Raw genomic sequence first — 22,464 nt, forward strand, 5'->3', positions numbered from 1 at the left:
TACTACACACACCTAACACTTGGGGTACTACACACACCTAACACTTGGGGTACTACACACAACTAACTGCTTAGTACTACACACACTAACACTTGAGGTACTACACACACCTAACACTTGGGGTGCTACACACAGCTAACACTTGGGGTACTACACACCTAACATGGAGTGCTACACACACCTAACATGAGATTGCTACACACACCCTAACACTTGAGGTTACTACACACAGCTAACACTTGGGGTCCTACACACCTAACACTTGAGTTACTACAGCTAACACTTGGGGTACTACACGGTAACACTTGGGGGTACACACACCCTAACTGAGGGTGCTACACACACCTAACACTTGAGGGTACTACACACCTAACACTTGGTGCTACACACACTACTTGGGTACTACTCACACCTAACACTTGGGGTACTACACACAGGTAACACTTGAGGGTACTACACACACCTAACACTGGGGTACTACACACAGGTAACACTTAGGTGCACAGGTAACACTTGGGGTACTACACACACTAACACTTGGGGTACTACACACACCTAACACTTGGGGTACGTATAGACAGCCAACGTCAAGGGCGCTACACAACTAATAGGGACTACGACACACACACACACACACACACACACACACACACACACACACACACACACACACACACATATAGAGCAGCAGGCCGTGCTACATTAAACCCTGCAAACGCGGTATTAACCTTGGTGTCGCCAACACTCATGGGCTCGAGGATGGGCGTGGTGCTGGTGGGCAGGACCACTCAGGGACCTGGTAGGCGTGTTGGACGTCCCCCGCCTCATGGCCGCGCCAGTCCGCCCCCGCCGTGGGCACGGTGGCCCAGGGGGCAGGTAGCTAGGGTTGGGGTTGGCTGTGAGTATGGGCGGAGGAGGGGCCCTGGCCACTAGAGGGCGGTGTGCTCGTGTTGTTGTTGGTCTCGATGTTCGGCTTCACGTCCATGGACTCCTCCTCCTCCTCATCAGACCCGCCCGTGAAGGAGTCTGCGGGAAGGTCGGCCGTCACTCCGGGTTACCTACAGAATGGAGGGGCCCTCCTTGTCACCACCACCACCACAGGGCACAAGCAACCTCCTCCCGGCGCCCGCCCAGCCCTTCCTCCCGCCCTCCTCCTCACTTGTGTGTGCCATAGGAATATATAAGGTTTACTTTACTATAATGACAACTTTAAATAATAATAAAGAAATGTGAAGAGTGAAGAGGGCGGCCAGGAAGACTGTTGCGTGTGGTGAGGGGACCTCTCTGGCGGGCCTCGACGGGCAGCCTACAACACTTAAGTGAGTCATGTGTCACCTGCCTGGCTCACCTCCACACCAGATCAACCTCTGCAATCCCATGGTGACTGTGGGGAATAAACTGTGTTAAGTAATGGAGAAATTTCGCCGTTAAGTATTGAACATAACAATATACTGTACAGTAGATATATCTGATACAAAGAGAACACACACACACACACACACACACACAACCACACACACACACACACACACACACACATAAACCTTATCAATACTTAAGAGTGTGGGCACATTAAGAGACTCTCAGTGTGATGTTTTCTGAATTTATCAAGACGACAACGACCAGCACCTAACCAATGTTTTCCTAGAACAAATCCCAGCGATTTATTTTACTATCGGGAGGAGCGGAGCGGAAAGACCGCCAGAGACAACATGGTGTCGGCTGCCCCTCAGGAATGTCGGCTCGGCTTTACTGCGAGACGCTCAGATACCTCCGTCCCCGCGCGTTCTCATGCCTTGCTAGCTAATTACCTCGCCTCTCACCTGCTAAAATTAGAAACTCGGAGAAATAATCTTATTAACAGGCTGGAAGGATCTGGTGGTGCGTGTGGGAGGAGGCGTGTGGGGGAGGAGGGCGTGTGGGGAGGGCGTGTGGGGAGGAGGGCGTGTGAGGAGGAGGAGGAGGAGGAGGAGGAGGCCTTGTGAGGAGGAGGTGGGTTGAGTTTGTGGGGCAAGTGGGGAAGATGGCACGAGGAGGAGGAGTAGGAAGGAGGTCGTGGGGAGGACTTGGGAGGTCACGTGAAACCATAATATAACATCAAACACACCATCTTAATCTGCACTCCCTCGAGAGACGTAGAGTGAGGGGCAATATGATCGAGGTGTATAAATGGAAGTCAGGGCTAAACAAAGGTGATATAACAAAGGTACTCAAACTATCCAACCAGGAGCGAACTCGTAGCAATGGTTTTAAATTAGACAAATTTAGATTTAGGCGCGAGATAGGTAAACATTGATTTGGAAACAGAGTAGTGGATGAGTGGAACAAGTTACCAAATATCATCATTAACTCGAACGCGCTGGATAGCTTCAAACATAGGTTGGATGGATATATGAGCAATAGGGGTTGGGTGTAAACGGTACTGCAGTTCCTCCATTCCTATGTTCCTATGTTCTATGTTCCTAAGTTCCTATGTTCCTATGTAAACCACAACACATTAATCTCAAACCAAAACAAAACCAACATAAAAAACAAGGAGATAAATTAAGCCAGTTTTATCATAACTTGTCAATAATTCCCACCATGAGAGTTAATACCAGACTAAAAAAAAGTAACAACATTAATTCTCAATAATTCTTATCGTATTTATGACTGAGAATTAGAGATGAATCGATGATGAGGAAGACCCAGCATTTATTAAGAGTAACATATATAACAATAACAAATGAACCTTTAACTAGCACTTAATACAGAGAAGCTAATAATTTCTTGACAAACGCTTTAATAAACAATAAGACAATGACTATTACTACAGCTGTGTTCTTAGTGGCTAAAAGGAGCATTTACGAGGGATCTTGAATGTTAAAAGTGGTTAGGTTAGGTTAGGTTAGGTTAGTTAGGTTAGGTTAAGTTAGGTTAGCTTAGGTTAGGTTAGACGTAAATAATGTAGTATGATTAGAGATGAAAGTTACTGATAGCCGGAGATAAAGTTACTGATAGCAGGAGATAAAGATACTGATAGCAGGAGATAAAGTTACTGATAGCAGGAGATAAAGTTACTGATAGCAGGAGATAATGTTACTGATAGCAGGTGATAAAGTTACTGATAGCAGGAGATAAAGTTACTGATAGCAGGAGATAAAGATACTGATAGCAGGAGATAAAGTTACTGATGGGGAGATAATGTTACTGATACATTTCTTCTTCTTCTCAGCTAAGCAAGTCGCTGTAGGCCTACACTATGTTATTTAATATCTATGTTTGACAAATATTTATCAGGCCTACGTGCATATCATATCACTACTGGTTAACCCTTTGAGGACGATGGTTTAAAACTCTAACACGAATCGTTATACAAATAAGCAAAAGGTTGATGGGGGTTTATATTGTTTATAGACATAAACCAACATGACAGTGAGCATTACTCTTGTTGTCACTAGAAATGTCATAAATTAACCAAGTGACAGAAATCTCATTGCTCGTGCGTCGGAGGAAGCGTAGTCGGTGTTCGTGTTTTTAAATATAAATTAGTTTCCTCTGTTACTGTTGTTGAGGAGAGGCCATTGTTGTTGTTGTTGTTGTTTTGATATAACTAGATTTTAACCCCTTGATTACGATGCTAACCCTTGATTACGATGCTAACTCCTTGATTACGATGCTAACCCCTTGAGTACGATGCTAACCCCTTGAGTACGATGCTAACCCCTTGAGTACGATGCTAACCCCTTGAGTACGATGCTAGCCCCTTGATTATTATGCTAACCCCTTGATTACGCTGCTAACCCCTTGAATACGATGCTAACCCCATGAGTACGATGCTAACCCCGTGAGTATAATGAATTAGACATATGTGTAAGTTATTTTAACCTCTTGAGTACAATGCTAACCCCTTGAATACGCTAACCCCTTGATTTTTGTTTACGGGAATTAGCACACCCTGGCCCCCTAGGCCCCCCTAGGGGGAATAAGAACAAAAGAAATTAAAAATATAAAAGGAAAAGGTTATATTAATCTACAACACGAAGATGCCGGAAACCAGCTTTTTAAAGTGAGACAGATTGTATAAGTGTGGAAACACAGAAGGCAGAGCATTCCACAGTTTGGCTGTGAGGAAAGAAGGAGGTACTATAACGGGTTATTCTAGTGTGACCGACATCCACAGAGAAACGGTGGGCACCGCGGGCAAGACGTGTTACGATGGTAACCCGTGAGTATAATGAATTGGATATCTGAGTAAGTTATTTTAACCCCTTGAGTACGATGCTAATCCTGTGAGTACAATGACTAAAACCTTGAGTACGATATCTTAACCCCTTAAAACGACGATAACTACACTTAAGAGGTTAGAGGAGGGTTAGCAAGGAACCAAATCATTTTCACACACACACACACACACACACACACACACACACACACACACACACACGACAAGTATTCTAAGTCAAGTAACATGATTTACATGACGTCTTTATACACGCGGTGCGACAGCTTGGGCATAATGTAGTTTGATTTGGCAGCTTTATGTCTCCGCTGCCGCACATATATTCAGTTCTTCCTCAATAATAAGCTTTATGTCTATCTTTTGTCAGCTTATTATCGTATTGTGGTTTGGGAAAGACTGTCGTGTTATTTGTTAATGCTTTGATTTTCGTAAAGTTGGGGAAAAGAAGGGTGTTTATTTTGTATGATTCTAGTGGATGTGTTCTAGTTTTTATTCTGATCGGTTAAGGTATCATGTTATCATGCTCCAGTTAAGGAAGAATAGAGCTTTTAAATGACCCCTATAACAGCTGAGTACGTTATTTTAACTCCTTGAGTACGATATAAAAATCATAAGTAATTAATCCTCAAGTTAAGACGTTCATAGAGCTACCTAACGCAACTGTCAAGAGGTCTTCGTTGGCCAGTCAAGAGGAAGCGATGAGGAAGAACTTTTTCTCAAGTATGGACAAACACAGGTAAAACAGTGTGAATGAGGCAGCGGGCGAGGGAGGGCTGACGGGCTGGCGGTCGTGTGTCGGGCGCCAGCAACCCTCCCGCTGATGGACTTGAGACCCGCCGCTCTTAAAAAGTTGTTAAACGTACAAAGAGGCACCACCACTGGCCATCAATTCCCGCCACAAAGCAACACAGAGCAATGACGATGGAAAAGATGAGATTTACCTGTGATCAGAAGCCCTCAGGGAAGGCAATTAGTAAGTGAAGACGCTCCGCTGCGCCACACACCGCCACTCCCACGCAATTGGTTAACAGTGGTGTTTGTTGTGGTATGGGTTGACTAGTGCCATTGAGAGTAAACAGGGTGTGTTATCAGGGTGTTGTTGTGCTAAACCATAATCCCTGGTAGGTGATGTTCAGCTCAGTTAAGAGACTCAAACTGGTGAGCCTGTCGTAATAGTCACCATTTCAGTACTTTCATCTAGACAATACAGGTGTAGGTACAGACCAAATACCAGAAGGTACAATACAGGTACACAGGTATAATGCAGTTGAATGAAAACTCCATCAGTAGACGTTTGTGTACAGTCACCATACGCTAAAATATTATCTTATTAAACAAAAATACTTCCAATCTTAATGAAATAGAACGAAAAGTTGTGGAATCACTTAATAAACCAGCTCATTTCACCTGATGATTAATAAACACCTTAACGCTACCTATGATATTAACCTGAAGGATAAGACTTAATATATATATTATAATTTTGGGAATATGTGAATAGTGACAAGATTGTAATTAAGTTATGGGAAAGTGTAGGGTATTTTTTCATATCTGGCTCTCCTGGCTCACTGGCTCCCTGTCTCTCCCTGTCTCTCCCTGGCTCCACCCTGTCTCTCCCTGGCTCACCCTGGCTCTCCCTGCTTCCTCCTTGGTCCTACTGTTTCTTCTCTGACTCCGGTTCCGTCCTACCTTCCCTTCTCCTCTTTCCTTCCCCTGCCCCCCACATCCTCTCCCTGTTTGTCACTTCCATTTTCTTCATATTTTCCTTCCATCTCTCATTGTTGTTCTTCTCTCATCTTCGTTTTATCTTAGTCTTCAACTCCTCTTCTCCTCCGTCAACAACCTCCCCCTCCCTTTCTCTCTCTCTACCGCTTCTCTTACACCTCCCCCTCCTCCTCCCTCCTTTCTCTCCTCATCTTCCTCCTCCTCCGTCACCCGCCTCCTCCTCCTCGTTGCGTGGTGAGTTACGGCTTGGTGTCGACACCTCATTTCACGCCCCAGTGGCTGGCACGTGAAGCAGCCAGACCGTGGCCCCGCCTTAGCACCTGGCACTCTCCTCTCCGTGTGGCACCCTGGCACTCCTTCTCCTCTAGTGTGGCACCCTGGCACTACTGCCCCTCTGGTGTGGCACCCTGGCACTTTCTTCCCTCTCCTGTGGCACCCTGGCACTACTTCCCCTCTCTTGTGGCACCCTGGCACTACTGCCCCTCTAGTGTAGCACAGTGGCACTACTGCCCCTCTAGTGTGGCACCCTGGTACTACTTCTCCTCTCATGTGGCACCGTGGTACTACTTCTCCTCTCCTGTGGCACCCTGGCACTACTGCCCCTCTAGTGTGGCACCCTGGCACTCCTATACCTGTACTGTTGTTTCTGAAATATTTTCACCTGCGTTATATTACAGTAACATAAATCTCTGTACCTGTATTGATAATGTTTTCTGAAAGGATGAAACGAAAGATCATTTAATAAATATGACCATGAATTTGTAAACAGTTTCGGGAGTGAGAAGCGACTGTTACCGGGCCTGGGGGTGCAGTAAGGAGCTTGTGAGGGTGAACGGGACGTGGGCGAGGATGAAAAATTCTCTCAAGGTGTCAGTCAGTCAGTTAACAGAGGTAAGTAACACAGCGATAAGCGATGGGGTGTGAGTGTGATGGTCTAAATTGAGACTTTGAGCCAGAAGAGAGGATGATTAAATACCCTAACGCTACCTGGGGGGGTTAGGTTAGGTTAGGTTATAGTCAGGATAGTTAATACAGACTGGAGTAGCTAATCTTCACGTAATCTATATAGCCGAAATAAAATCCAGTTACAGTATAATTACAGGTAAAAGTACAGGTAAATATATTTTAGAATGATAATACAACAAGTACACTACAGTCACTGAAGCCTGAATACTGTATCAGGTGTTGACATATTCTTAGTATCATTAAACACAAGAAGGAGTCCAAGTGAATAGATACGACAATGACATTCTTTTGACCCCTCCTCCCTCCCCCCCCCGCGTTATTTATCGAACAAAAACAACGCAGTCAATACACTTGTGAAATAATAATCCCTTTTTTCTTTAAACCTGAAGTAACAAATAACAGTTGAAAAGACGTCCTTGCTATTCAACGCAATCGAATATTAATGTGATGAATTTGTTTTACTGGCGACGCTAGGAAGTCTTGTTCTCAAACTTCCTCTAAACAAGTCCCGAGGCTAACCTAACCTAACCTAACCTAACCTAACCTAATCTAACCTAACCTAACCTAATCTAACCTAACCTAACCTAACCTAACCTAATCTAACCTAACCTAACCTAACCTAACCTAACCTAACCTAACCTAATCTAATCTAACCTGACCTAACCTGACCTAACCTAATCTAACCTAAACTAACCTAACCCCTCAGGCAAAGGGGTGTCTAATCTTTATGTGATCCCGCTTTATTTTTTAATTATCAAGAAAACGAAACAAACTATTGGACAGTCTTACGAGGGTCTGACCTCATTAAAACAATAGGTCACTTGCCTCACTCACCAACTGACCAAGACACGACCTTTTAATTTCTTCATTCCTGACGACAAGTTCCGGATAATCTTAAACCCAAGTAACCAGGTTCGGATATTACTAGTGAACGGATACCAGTTAAACGGATAAAAACGAAGAGTATTGACTCGTTTGAATTGGGCAGTCACGATTTTGATTAGGTCACGTTAGATTAGGTTAGGACAGGTTAGGTTAGGTGATTAGCGGTTCATCTTTCATCGCCACAAGAGAGAGGTTGTGGTATTGGACTAAAAACTGGTGCTATTGTCGAAGCCACATTGTGCCCCGTCACCCACATCTCCCGGGGAAATACCTGGCTTGAAGACTTAGGTGTTTATTAATGTGTTTTTCACCTTGTCAGAGACCAGGTGTGTAGGTCGCCGGCTGACACACACACTCACACACAGGCACACACACACACTGTCAAACACACACACACACACACACACACAGGCACACACACACACACACACACACACATTCTAATATATCACACACAAAAAAACTATCTATACAAAATTGTGTTGAAAAAATATGACACAGCGGACGAACGATTCTGACAACCCTACCGAGACAACAGGAGTCACAGTGTTCATTCAGAAATTCATCGATCACCACAAATACAGATAGTTTTTGGAGTGACTATTTCAACTCATGACAACTATACAAGGCAGGTCGAAATATCTCCCACTAAACCACAAGAACATGTAAATTAAACCACAAGAAAATCAATTATTATTCACCATAGATTAAAATGCGTTCCTTCCACCCGCTTGATTGACTCGAAGCGTAAGACAACACATATGTTTGTGAAGTCAGTTTTCGCCTTCCTGAGTTGAAATGACTCGTGAAATGGCGGTTTCTTTTTTTATTGTATTTTTTTTTTAACCTGACTCTTTAGGGATCCGGCGGATTGTAATTACCTTATTATTAAAAACACACGTGAGGTTTTTTTCTGTCATCTGCAAATGTCATATGTTGTTACGTTTCTATTTTCGTCCCATGTGATGTAATCTGCGTGTGTGTGTGTGTGTTAGTCTGATGTGTTGGATATATAAAGACTTCATTATTTTTTCACATTATAAAAGTTTTGTATGAATAAATATCTAGCCATGACAACACCTCGCCCCACCCCACCCCACCCCACCCCACCCCACCCCACCCCAACCTATTATAAAGTTGAATCAAGACGGTGAGGAGGTCAGTGTTTCCTTGGCTGTCAGAGGGTAAATGTATGACTCTTAATACAACATTATACATCATCTCAGGTCAATCGATCACTTAAGGTACCATCATCACGTCTGAGGGTTGGCGACCACTGTTCCCTAATACATTATGTTATCGGGGTATAGAATTTTTTTTTTGCCGATTTTTCATTATTTTGTATCTCTCTAGGGCCCACAGGATTTAATTTCATCCACCCATCCATCCACCCATCCATCCATCCACCCATACATCCACCCATCCATCCACCCATACATCCATCCAACCATACATCCAGCCATCCATCCATCCATCCACCCATCCATCCACCCATACATCCATCCATCCACCCATCCAGCCATCCATCCATCCATCCATCCATCCATCCCAGTCTCTACCTTCCCCTGGCCCACCTACCTAGAATTTAGCCCAATAGTATTTCTACTATTATTACTTTTCCTCATTATATGTCAAAGTATTTATTTTTGTATCCCACTAATTACTCAACCTTGTGTGCCGTATCCACCTAGTACTCAACCTTGTATTTACCGTATCCCACTAGTACTCAACCTTGTGTACTGTATCCCACTAGTACTCAACAGCAACCAATTACCAGTATCCCACCTAGTACTCAACCTTGTGTTACAATATCCCACTAATTACTCAACCTTGTATTTTTCGTATCCCCACTAGTACTCAACCTTGTGTTACCGTATCCCACTAGTGATACTCAACCTTGTATTTACCGTATCCCACTAATTACTCAACCTTGTGTTACCGTATCCTAGTACTCAACCTTGTGTTACAGTATCCACCTAGTACTCAACCTTGTGTTACCGTATCCCACTAATTATACTCAACCTTCAATACAGTATCCTAGTACTCAACCTTGTGTTACCGTATCCCACTAGTACTCAACCTTGTGTTACCGTATCCCACTAGTACTCAACCTTGTGTTACCGTATCCCACTAGTACTCAACCTTGTGTTACCGTATCCCACTAGTACTCAACCTTGTTTTACCGTATCCCACTAGTACTCAACCTTGTGTTACCGTATCCCACTAGTACTCAACCTTGTGTTACCGTATCCCACTAGTACTCAACCTTGTGTTACCGTATCCCACTAGTACTCAGCCTTTTCACACCAGGAGTAAAATGACGTCACGTTCTACAGGTAATAATAATAATATTGCTTTTTTCATCCACGAGAGAATCCTTCCCTAACTAGATCTTGATGACAGGTGAGTGCAGAGTGTAAACCAATGACTAAAAATACGCAATAAGTATAATAAATAAGTAAATAAGTCACAAATAAGGAAGTAAAGAGCAAAATAATAAGACGATGTACACCTCGCTGCCAGCCGTATGATAACTTTGTTTATTTTTATCTGTGATGGGGATTTGATGATCACATAGGAGAGAAGAAGTAAGTGTTAATCTCTCTCTCTCTCTCCTTCTCTCACTTCTTTTCTCCCTCTGTCTACATCCTCTTCCCATCCCTCTTCCTCTTTCCTCTGCTCTCCCTCTCTGTCTACCCTCATTCCTCCTTCCTCCCTCTCTCTCTTGTCTCCTTCCTCACTGGACAGACAATTGCGAGGAAGTAGGCGGCAGTATCCTGTTTTTTTATAAGGTCAGTCAACACGTCCGACCTTCATAAACGCACAGGGACATTAAGGCCAAAGGTATATACAAAACACATTGGGTCTCAGTACATCTCCCTTTCCCTCTTTAGGAACGCCAAGACAACAGCAACAGCGCCACACAACTGACCTTGAATCCAGGAACCACAGTGAGGACACACACACACACACACACACACACACACAACAAAAAGCACTCCTGTTATGATTCTCCAGACGGCTGCACACACACACTCCGGATACTCAGTCATTAACAGTTACGATTATACGTATTTTGCCTTGGTTCTGGATACTACTGTTGTGTTGTGTTGTGTTGTGTTGTTGTTGCTTGTGTGTGTGTGTGTGTGTGTGTGTGTGTGTGTGTGTGTGTGTGTGTGTGTGTGTGTGTGTTCCAAGATAATCCAACGTTCATTAAGAACAGCCAACTTTTAGTATTATTATCCCTACCTGTACCTCAATCTACCTGTGTATCTAATTACTCTATACCTGCATATGTAACCTGTCCTACACCTGTCCTTGCACTATACCACATTACCTGTATATTAAACAAAAATATAAAAGAAAGATCAATCGATAATTGTTTTCCTTCCATTAACAAATAGATTAATCAATAAATTTAAACTTACAGGAATATTTACATCAGTTCACAATAAATAAATAAATATATGAATAAATTATACATTATGTTCATTTATATTACAAAGATGAAAACAACAACAAAAACAATAAGGAAAATATTATTAGAAGCGACGGATTAATCTGCGGTCAACGTCACATGAAGCGGTATTGTGTGAAAACTTTGGCGACGCGTTCATTTGTTTTGGTATTATTGAGGCTGTCGTGCGGCTCACTCCGGGTAATAACCCTTCCCCATTGGTCAACCCCAGGTGCTCTCTCTCTCTCTCTCTCTCTCTCTCTCTCTCTCTCTCTTTTTTCTTTCTTTCTTTCCTTCTCTCTCTCTCTCTCTCTCTCTCTCTCTCTCTCTCTCTCTTTTTTTTCTTTAGCTCTCTGTCTGTTTCCTTTTTCATCTCTCTGGCTGCCCCTCCGCCACCCCCTGGTCGCCCCAGCACCCCACCCCTTGGCCGCCCCCCACCACCCCTGGCTGGCTCCCTCCAACACCCTCTGGCTGCCCTTACACCACCTCTGACTGCCCCTCCACCACCCCTAGCTGCCCCCCCACCACCCCTGGCTGCCCCTCCAACACCTCTTGCTGCCCTACACCACCCCTAGCTGCCCTCCACCACCCCCCCAGCCGGCTCTCCAACACCCCTGGCTGCCCCAGACCACCCCTAGCTGCCCCCCCACCACCCCCTGGCTGGCCTTCCACCTCTGGCCGCCTTACACCACCTCTGGCTGCCTTGCACATTCACCCCCTGGCCGCCCCTACACGCCCTGGCTGCTCCTCCACCACTCCTAGCTGCCCCCCACCACCCCTGGCCGGCCCCTCCACTCTCTGCTGCCCCCCCCACCACCTCTGGCCGTCCCTACACCACCTCTGGCCGCCCCTACACCACACGTAGTTAATCGTCCACGACTCACTACGGAAGACACACAAGCCGCCCAGACTTGCATTACGTGGGCGTGGCGTGGGCGTGGCGTGGGCGTTATCAGGAGTGGGTGATGTCTATTTTAGATGTGATGGGTGGCGGCGGTGGGTGGCAGATATGGCGGGCGGCGGTTTGGGACCCGCCACCATTGCCGCCCACCGCTATCTACGCCACCTCCCACCATCACTGCCGCCCAATGCTACCATCATCGCCCACTACCATCACTACCACCCACCACCATCACCGCCCACTACCACCACTGCCGCCCACCACCATCACCGCCCACCATCACCACTGCCGCCCATCACCGTCGCCCACCTCCCTATGCCTGTCTATAATACCATTTTTTATCTATGAGCAGTGAACATAAAACAGATGCAGAGGAAGGCTAGGTTAGGTTAGGTTAGGTTTAGTTTTTTAATGTGCTGCTGTGCTAACCGACCCATTAGTCTACAGCGGTCTTGACGAAGGACCCCAGGGATCTTGACGGACTTACAGGACTCAAGAGATCCTAATTGGTTCATAAGACTGCTCGTGGGTAGGTCTTACTAAGGAGGGGGCGCTCATAATGACCACAAAAGACCTACTCTGGTCTTTAAGACTACAAGAGTTTCTCCAGGAAGGTCTTTAAAACACTACTGGGGTCTTACCGGTGGTAGGGGGAGGAGGTGGGTTAGGTTGGTGTCTTAGGGACTTACCAGACATTGCCTTGCCGCTCATGTAGTCTTGTTTACATATGAATTTGTTCTCATCAAGCACGTAGAGTTCTTCGCCGGTGGAGAGTTGCTTGCGGCAGACGCAGCAGGTGAAGCACTTGAGGTGGAAGACGCGGTCACGAGCCTTCCTCACTAGATCCTGCGGCGAGATGCCCTGCAGACATCCCGAACACTTCGTCCCAAATCTCCTGCAGAAGGGAGACAAAGATGGAGGTTAGCGGAGGTTGGTGGAAGTGAGGGGAGGTGGTGAGGGGAGAGATGATGAGGGGAGAGATGATGAGGGGAGAGATGATGAGGGGAGAGAAGATGAGGGGAGAGAAGATGAGGGGAGAGATGATGAGGGGAGAGAAGATGAGGGGAGAGAAGATGAGGGGAGAGAAGATGAGGGGAGAGAAGATGAGGGGAGAGATGATGAGGGGAGAGAAGATGAGGGGAGAGAAGATGAGGGGAGAGATGATGCGGAGACACACACAGGTCCACAAAACAGTACCATGTCATCTGTGAGCCATGAGCCTGACCAACACTTGCCAGACCAGTGAGGATAATGAACACATTGAGCGTGAAGTGTAGTGAACACCCGCACCGGTACACTGGAGGGATGAGCACATATATGCCTCTCCTCTAATCCCCTCAGAGGGAAGCCACAATCTCCCCTCAAACCCCAAATAAATCCCCTCTAATTCCCCCTCCTCCCCTCCCCTTGGGCTTTCCCCACCGCCCTCTCTCCCCTCACATGGGGTCGGTGTCGATTGCAATTTAGCAAGCCAGTGAGCAAAGCTGAGGGTGATCCCATTTTACCTCAAGTACGACCCCGTCCTTCCCTCATCCACTGTTGCCAAGGTCCTCCTCCAACCCTTCATCTCACCTTACCCTCTCACCTGTAATAACGTCTCCCTTCACAAACCCAATTAACAGAAAATATACAAAACGACGCGTCCCCTAAGGGTAAAGGAAGATATCGAGTGTTTTGTAGTGTGAACACGGGAAGAGAGAGGTGCTAGGGGTGGTGGCGGGTGTGTGCTGCCCTCCCCTACAACACTGCTCGCGCGATCTGCATTTCAGAAGAGATTTGGAAGGTTTATTTTGATCACGTTATTCTGGCGACTCCTGTGATCGTTCGGCTGTGTTCGATTAACCCAGACGTGTGGCCACTTCTGTTACGCCAAGCTTTATATTATTATTATTATTATTATTACCTTCACCAGGAAGTCACTTACAGCTTAAAATAATGGAAATAATAAGTCAAGAAAGTGAATTATCTTCCCTGAGAAAATATAATTCGTGGGTGTGGGGGGGGGGGAACAAGCCACCGTTTGTTTACATTGTGACAGTAAAAAATAGGTAGTCATATCCCCCTGACTTGTAGATGTATATAACGAAAACTCAAGTACAAACCAGAATGCATCACAAAGCCAATCTTAATTTATGGATTTTCTCAATAAAAATATGTAAATTCTCTAAATACCGTTAACAACAAGTGAATTATACCTGTCCTTTAAAGGTGGGAGGTTAGCGTGGGCCTGGAGCGTCATCTGGCGAGGTTGAGTGGTAGTGCTGGTGAAGGCTCGAGATGCTCCTCTGACCGAGACTGACTGCAACGAGTCCCCCCGGCCCGCCCAGACTGCCATAAGCTTCCCTGATCCTGCTTTAGAGGTTTGTTTTAATCAGGGCCGAGCCGGGGTGAGGGACGGTATCAGCGCGGCGAAAAAGCGGCTCTTTTAGCAGGTGCGGGGATCACGACCGTCAGAAAGTTGGCAAGAAGTAATATTGTTCATATTTTTTTAGCCAGGAAAGATATCCATATATTATTCTCAGTTTTTGGTCGCATTCAAAGTAATTACGTTTGCTATATTCCTCACCATCTGGGTAACAATGATAAGGGGAGTAAAAATGAACGAAGTGACTTGAAAAAGGCATTTGGGTTCCATTCATGGCAACTGAGCGTAGGGGGATTTGCCCGTTTTCTATTACGGCCGAGAAATTGCCGCCGATTGTTCAGCTTTGACGGTGGAAAATGAGTTTTCATAGAGATTTTCTAGGATGAGCCGAGATGCCTTTCACAAAAATGTGGAGCAGAAATGGGTAAGCGATAGGATGTCACGTATCCACTTTTTACGAATAAAATGTCTGAAAATAAGAGCTGTACCCGTGGGAGTTGGAGTCTCGTCTATTGACTGGTTGGCGGGAGGGGAAAATTGTTGTGTTGACGGTACCATAACATGACAACTTATTTCACGCAATTTTCTGATCTACAACGAATATCTCCACCAGGAAAACCCTTTGTGAGTTTATATTCATTTTTCCCTTTTTCTGGTTATCTGGCGTAGGAAGAAATGGCATTGTGGCGCTGATATCCAAAACATTTGAGATAATTCCACGCCATTTATGAACGCCTCTTTATGTTACTTGGCTCCTATAATTCGCCTTAAATTTTGAAAGTCTTATCTAAGATTTTATAAAGACTCAAATGATTCCCTTATAATTAGGATTTTTCTTAGTTGAATTATATAAAATTTGCTTAAAAGTAACAAGAAATGACCAAACGTAGAAATCTATTTAGACTTAGCATAAATTATATTAAAGTGTTCTATACAATGACTTAGCGCCTTTGTGAATGATGACAATCCCTGGAATACGGTGAGACCTCTTGAGTACAATAACTTTAACCCCATTGAGTACGACTACTTAACCTCTTGAGTACGATAACTTTAACCCCATTGAGTACGACTACTTAACCTCTTGAGTACGATAACTTTAACCCCATTGAGTACGACTACTTAACCCCTTGAGTACGATGATTTAACTCTTGAGAATAATGATCTATTCCTCGAGTATAATGAAACAATTTTCATCATACTCAAGATGTTATAAAGCCCCATCTAGCATCATAGTTCCTAGATAAAAAAAAAATTCACATACACGATATTTTTTAACAAGAAAATATGAAGACTTGATCAGTTTATATGACAAGTATTTCAAGAGAGAGAGAGAGAGAGAGAGAGAGAGAGAGAGAGAGAGAGAGAGAGAGAGAGAGAGACAGAGTACGTGTGTGTATGTGTGTATGTGTGTGTGTATATGTGTGTGTGTACCAAAAACCCACTTTATGACAACTATAATCTACCCATAGCAGCTTGACAGTGTACACGACAATACCATCTATATTAATTGTCATCTTTATGTGAAATATGACACGAATGATCACTGGCCTCTCTAACAAGCGGAAGTGGAGGACCTTGTGTATATAGAGACAGGAACAGTAAGCATAATGGAAGATGATTACAAACTGCATAAATAGTTTCCTGTGTAAGGTATGAGTTAGTGTAACCTTCTGAACTTAGGAAATCTTTTTGGCGGTAGTGAAATGTTTTCCCTTTTTTTTCCCTATTTTGTGGATGAAAAGAACCAATGGGTTATTTCCTTTTCTGTTTTTGGCGTGGGGTGTTATTTTGGTTTTTCTGTTTGGCGGATGGAAACTAAAAATAGGTAGTTGTAACGTTTGTTTTTGGTGAGGTGAAATGTGGCTTTTTTTGTGGGTAAACGGGGATTGGTTTATTAGTATTGTGAGAGGCGAAATGAGCAATAAAACTATCTTTCAGAACCACACACACACAAAGGAATCACTCTGCAGAACCACACACACAAAGGAATCACTCTACAGAACCACACACACAAAGGAATCACTCTTGCAGAACCACACACACAGTTGGGGTCCAATGGCAGAACCACACACACAAAGGAACTACCTGTGTGAACCACACACACACAAAGGAATCACTCTAAGAACCATTACCATTAAAGGAATCAATTTCTGCAGAACCATTAATACTAATAATAAAGGAATCACTCTGCAGAACCATTCACACACAAAGGGAATCACTCTGCAGAACCACACACACAAAGGAGTCACTTGCAGAACCACACACAAAAGGAATCACTTGCAGAACCACACACACAAAAGGAATCACTTGCAGAACCACACACACAAAGGAATCACTCTGTAGAACCACACACACAAAGGGAATTGCATTTGTAGAAACCACACACACAAAAGGAATCACTCTGCAGAACTACACACACACAAAAGGAATCACTGGCAGGAAACGGTGTCAAAGGAATCACTCTGCAGAACCACACACACAAAGGAATCACTCTGCAGAACCACACACACAAAAGGAATCACTCTGCAGAACCACACACACACAAGGAATCACTCTGCAGAACCACACACACAAAGGAATCACTCTGCAGAACCACACACACAAAGGAATCACTCTGCAGAACCGCACACACACACACACACAGAAATTACGTTATCATACGTTATGTTTTGTTAGATTGTATTAAGTTAGGTTAGTTTAGGTTAGATACTGTTAAGTTAGATTAGGTTAAGTTAGGTTAAGACCAAGACTAAAACCCTGAGGTATTCCAGCGCTTTACAACAGGTGCATCATTAGGACAAGAGCTTAGAGTCAGAATCTGTGTGGGAGAGGTGGAGTCAGTCCACATCAAGGACCTGGCTTATTCAAGAAGAAGCTGACGAGACCAAAGGACGAAGCTGGAAATCCGAAGCCAAAGGTGAAGCTTCAGTAATGGCGGCAGGAATAAGGGACGCATGAATGATTAATTTACCCCAGGATTCGGATAATATAATTCGGATAAGAGGAAAAGATGTTTAGTACCGAATATTTGTCATTTCTATCACAACAAGACACTGACACAGCTTCTACACGTTGTTCGGTTTACAGTTCAGATTCAGAGACGACTGGACAAACACTGAAACAGACTAAACCCAAATAAACCCTCAAAAATAAACCCTGATGAAATGAAAGTCAATGAAAACAAACATAAACCAACACGAGTGAGAATATAAACCTCGCGTCTTAGGGTAACGACAGAAGAGGGACTTGTGATATGAGTTTACTTCAACAACTAAGTGTGTTTTAAGTGTGTTTTAAGTGTGTTTTTTTCTTTTTGGAGGTTGCGGTGACATAGCAACTCAGATTAACCTTCAGGGAGTGTGACGTTCTGGATGTCGTGGTCGTTCGGCTGTCTGCCTTGATTTCAACTCAGTTTTTTTCTTATATAAATGTGAAGTGGTGAGGTGGATTGAGGGGTTAGAGGTAAATGGTATTTCTATTTCTCTCTCGTTCCTCCATTTCTCCTCCTTCCTTCATCCTATCATCTGCTAATCTCTCTCAGCCTTCGTTTCTCTTGATCTTTCTCAATTTTTTTCTTAATCTCCCCTTCCTTCCTTCCTTCCTTCAATCAAACACAATTTCAGTTCCCTAAAGCAAACCAATTGTTTAAATAACCTCTACGTGTCTTACCGACTTACTAAATAATGATCTGGTGTTTTTTTTTCCGCTTGTAATGATTTTTGAAGGATCATGGGTGTTTGGAATACGGAATGCGAGTGTGTTTGGTTTTCTTGTTTTGATTTGGGATCGCATTCGTGTTCTGGTATAGATGTGGTATTGGTATGTTGTGAAAAAGATGGTATTTGGGGATTTAAAGTTTAGATGGTGTTTATTTGTTAATCCCAGGCTAAATATCTAAGAGAGCTAGATAAAGGTTTGTATTGGAGAGGTAAATAAATGCGTCTGTTTTCTGTCAATCGTGAATGATTCTTATTAGGTAAACAAACATACGTCACTCTGTATTTGTAGATATCAGACGCTCTACTTTAAAAACTAATACATCTTTCTGCTTTAAAATAACATCAATAACAACGCTGTATCTTACTGCACAGACAAACGATATGCTCTAATGGATAAGAAAATATTCCCGTGTTTAGTGTTATTTGGAATGAGCTCGCGTGCATTCAAGTCTTGTGGACGACGCGTATATTTGCGCTATTAGGCGAGTCATAATCTTAATATATATTTTCTTGTTATATATTAAGAGAAAAAATTACCTTTGTTATATATAAAGAGATATAAAGCCTGAAAATTAAACCTTATTTGAAATATAAGAATGCGTTTACCATTTAACCTCAGCGTTTCTCCTCTCCTCGCTCTCCCGCCCTCCACCATTCCAACCATAAATCTTTCCTTTAAACATCCACCTGCAGGCTTGACATCACCGCCCACTCAACACACCATAATTACACTAGAAAATGCAAAAAATTATACGAGTGAATTACAAAACAGTTGCGTTTTTCTGCCATTCGTGTTCAGAAAGTCGGAGTAGATTCAGAAACGTCGGGCACTTGGGAGACGCCAAGTTGATCTAAATACCTGGGTAATTATCGTACATAAGCCATTCACCTGGTCATTAACCAATCAAGGGAGAGGATTACCGCGACTGCCCCAGGAAAACCATTTCGCTAAATTTGCGTAAATGTCGCGAACACTGCTAGCGAATGTGTGTGTTAGCGGACACTGCTAGCTAACAAACGCCTTAAGTGGATGATATTCTGACCGTCTGTGTCTCTTTGTCCTGATTAGACATGGTTGTTAGACCCGTCAATGGACATTATCAAACACTTGTTACTTCCTCAGCACACACACACACCCCCACACCCACACCCCACACTCTTACTAATTCCCCAATTCTCCCCCTAAACACAGGGGTGCATTTAGTAAAACTCTCAAACGGACAAGTAATTAACACAAGAATATTAAGTGTCCTCCAGACATTCCCAAGAAAGGCACTTAAAGTAATCACAAGGAAGGGCACTCACAAGGAATACTACAAGGAAGGTACTCTCAAGGAAGGCACTCCCAAGGAAGGCACTCACAAGGAAGGCACTCACAAGGAAGGCACTCACAAGGAAGGTACTCACAAGGAAGGCACTCACAAGGAAGGCACTCACAAGGAAGGCACTCTCAAGGAAGGCACTCACAAGGAAGGCACTCACAAGCAGTACGAGTCCCTTCACCATACAAGCACACACACTCACTCCGCCTTTGTGGTACTAAACATTTATGATATAAATACGAATAAAACCATTTCGATTTGCTTTAACCGAATTTGTTTTAATCCGGGAAAATATACGTATGTGTTTAAACCAGGTGTTGTATTATGCAGGTGTGTTTTAATTAGTGTACCTGTTTTAACCTTAATTGTTTTATACAGGTGTGTTTTAACCACCATACTGTTTTAGCTATATTTTTAGCGAAACTGATTTATCCAGACGTGATATAGCCACAGATGCGGTTAAATTCACAGGTGCTTCACTCACAGGTGCTTCACTCACAGGTGCTTCACTCACAGGTGCTTTACTCACAGGTACAGCATCAGCATTATATATTACAAAAAATACAAATGTTTTCTATTCACTCATGTTATAAAGAGAGTAATTACGTGTGTGTGTGTGTGTGTGTGTGTTAAGCTAACCTAACCTAACCTAAAAACAAATGCAGGTGTATCAGGTTAGTTCCTACAACACAGTTCCTTGAAGTAACGAACATTCCAATACTCTCTATTCTCATGGTAGCGAGTATGTGTTTCGTCATGCGCTCAGGGTCTTGTGGGGGGTGGGAGGGGGAGGGGGTAATGGGGAGGGGGGTAAGGGATGGGGGGTAAGGGGGTGGGGAGGAAGGGGAGAATCAGGGCTGAAACGATCACGCCTTTAGCCATCACGTCTGTCAAGAATTATCATGTTCAGAGGTCGTGCGTCTTGTTGTTGTTGTTTTTGTTTTCTTTTAACATACAGTACAGTTTAAACCTCCAAATAACGGACTTCGGATTTCTTTCTCCATCTAACGGACTCTCGATATAATGGACTGTCATCTCTATATAGTTCGTTAAATAGTGATTTCTGTGCAAACCAGGCAGGTAATACTGGGGTACTCCATAGCCTGGGCAGGATAGGTTAGATTAGGTCAGGTTAGGTCAGGTTAGGTTAGGTTAGGTTAGGTTCACCTCCGGGAAGCTAGTATTAGTAGTACAGTCACCCCCAAAAATATCAATACAAAATTGTGTTGAAAAAATATGACACAACAGACGAAGGATTTTGACAACTCTACCGAGACAACAGGAGTCACAGTGTTCATTCTGGAACTCATCGATCACCCCAAGTACAGATAGTTTTTGGAGTTACTGTAGGAACTCGAGCCTAGGAGACTTTATTTACAAGACGAATGAAGAAAGTGATATGCCACGAAGATAGATTCTGTTGGGAAATATATACTGTATATTGCCACTAGTGTGTGTGTGTGTGTGTGTGTGTGTGTGTGTGTGTGTGTGTATAATCAACAAACATAAACAGACGCAACAGATGTAAACAAACCACTAAGTAAACAACATCAACTATAAACAAAACAGTTGAAGGAGGAGATAACAAGGAATAACTCTTTTTATTCTTGTACGTCTTGGTTTCGAACCCTGGTCCTCGTCGCAGCTGTACACCGGGGAGATTCAGGTAGCAACTCATAAACCAGAGGTGGTTAAACAAAATCCCGTTGACACAACAAAGAGAAATAACTTAGTAAGAGGCAAAAACTAAAGAATTTCACCGCGGAGTGAGTCCCTCTTCACCCCCTCCTCTCCCCCATCCTCTCCCCCCTCCTCTTCCCCCCTCTCTCTTCTCTCGTTTACTCACTTCTCCTCCTCCTTCTCCTCTCTCTTTCCTTTACCTCTGTATCTGAATATATAAAATCCAGGAATTATTGTTATTCTTTCCATCTGTCTACACTTCTTCTCTCCTTCATTTACACCGTCATCATCTTTTGTTTCCTTTCTCTCACTTTTATTGTCATTTTTAATCTTGTCGTGTCTCTCTTTCCTCCTCCGCCTCTGTTGCTTCTTCTTCTGGTCTTAATTACTAGTTTCGTTTTATTATCAACATTGTTTTTTTTTGTATATTCTCTCTTTGTTCCCACCTCTCTCTCTCTCTCTCTCTCACAAACACCCAGTCTCTCCATTCTTGCTTACCTTCCTTCCCCTCCTTCTTCCCCTCCTTCCTCCCCTCCTTCCTTCCCTCCTTCCCACCCCGGCGCAAGTCTCAACATGTCACGACCACACGAGTATAACAGGCCTACAGGGTGTATAAAAACCTAGTCTCAGCACCGCCACCGCCACCCTGTTTGTTCCTACACCTGCACCTTTCCATAACCTCGTCTTGCCAAGCTTTCTACACTCGCCCACACCTCCACCACTACCAACCACTACTACCTGTTCCACCACCATTATCACCACCGTTACTGTTCCTTCTTTCTTTCTTCACCACCATTATCATCATTCCTTTCTCCAACTCTATTATCTAGTATACATATTTATACTTTCACCATCACATGTATACTTACACATTTACAATCTCTTACATATATTTACACCTTCATCAACGGATTTATATATGTTTACAGTTTTACTATCTACCAGGAGTACAGAATTCAGGTGGAAAATTTTAACTGGTGAAGTGAACTGGGTCAGCTACAAACAACGGCGAGTTTACTGTCAGGCAGGGAGCGTGTAGATTGCGGGTTGTGCTGCGGCTAATTGTAGGTTAGGCAGGCTAGCAGACCCGAGCCTGTTGAGAGAGAGAGAGAGCAGGCAGAGCAGGCATCTTCCTTGTGACACACACTTACTTCATTACTGCCACTTCCTTTCCTTTTGCTGGTTATTTTCAACCCCCCCATCCTCTCTGCTGGGTTGTGTG

General features: G+C 43.8%; 1 protein-coding gene across 1 annotated transcript in view; it reads right to left on the reverse strand.

Moving 5' to 3' along the window:
- The window catches only part of LOC121874756 (LIM/homeobox protein Lhx1-like), a 125,662-nt gene that overhangs the window by 17,081 nt on the left and 86,117 nt on the right, over positions 1 to 22,464 (reverse strand). The window contains exons 2-3 of the mRNA XM_042379048.1: positions 12,846 to 13,051; positions 882 to 1,026 (exon numbers count right to left, since the gene is read on the reverse strand). Coding sequence (XP_042234982.1) covers positions 882 to 1,026; positions 12,846 to 13,051 — 351 coding nt within the window. The remainder of the gene's footprint in view (positions 1 to 881; positions 1,027 to 12,845; positions 13,052 to 22,464) is intronic.

The sequence above is a fragment of the Homarus americanus genome, unplaced genomic scaffold, assembly GCF_018991925.1.
Source record: "Homarus americanus isolate GMGI-L3 unplaced genomic scaffold, GMGI_Hamer_2.0 scaffold45979, whole genome shotgun sequence".
Taxonomy (NCBI): domain Eukaryota; kingdom Metazoa; phylum Arthropoda; class Malacostraca; order Decapoda; family Nephropidae; genus Homarus; species Homarus americanus.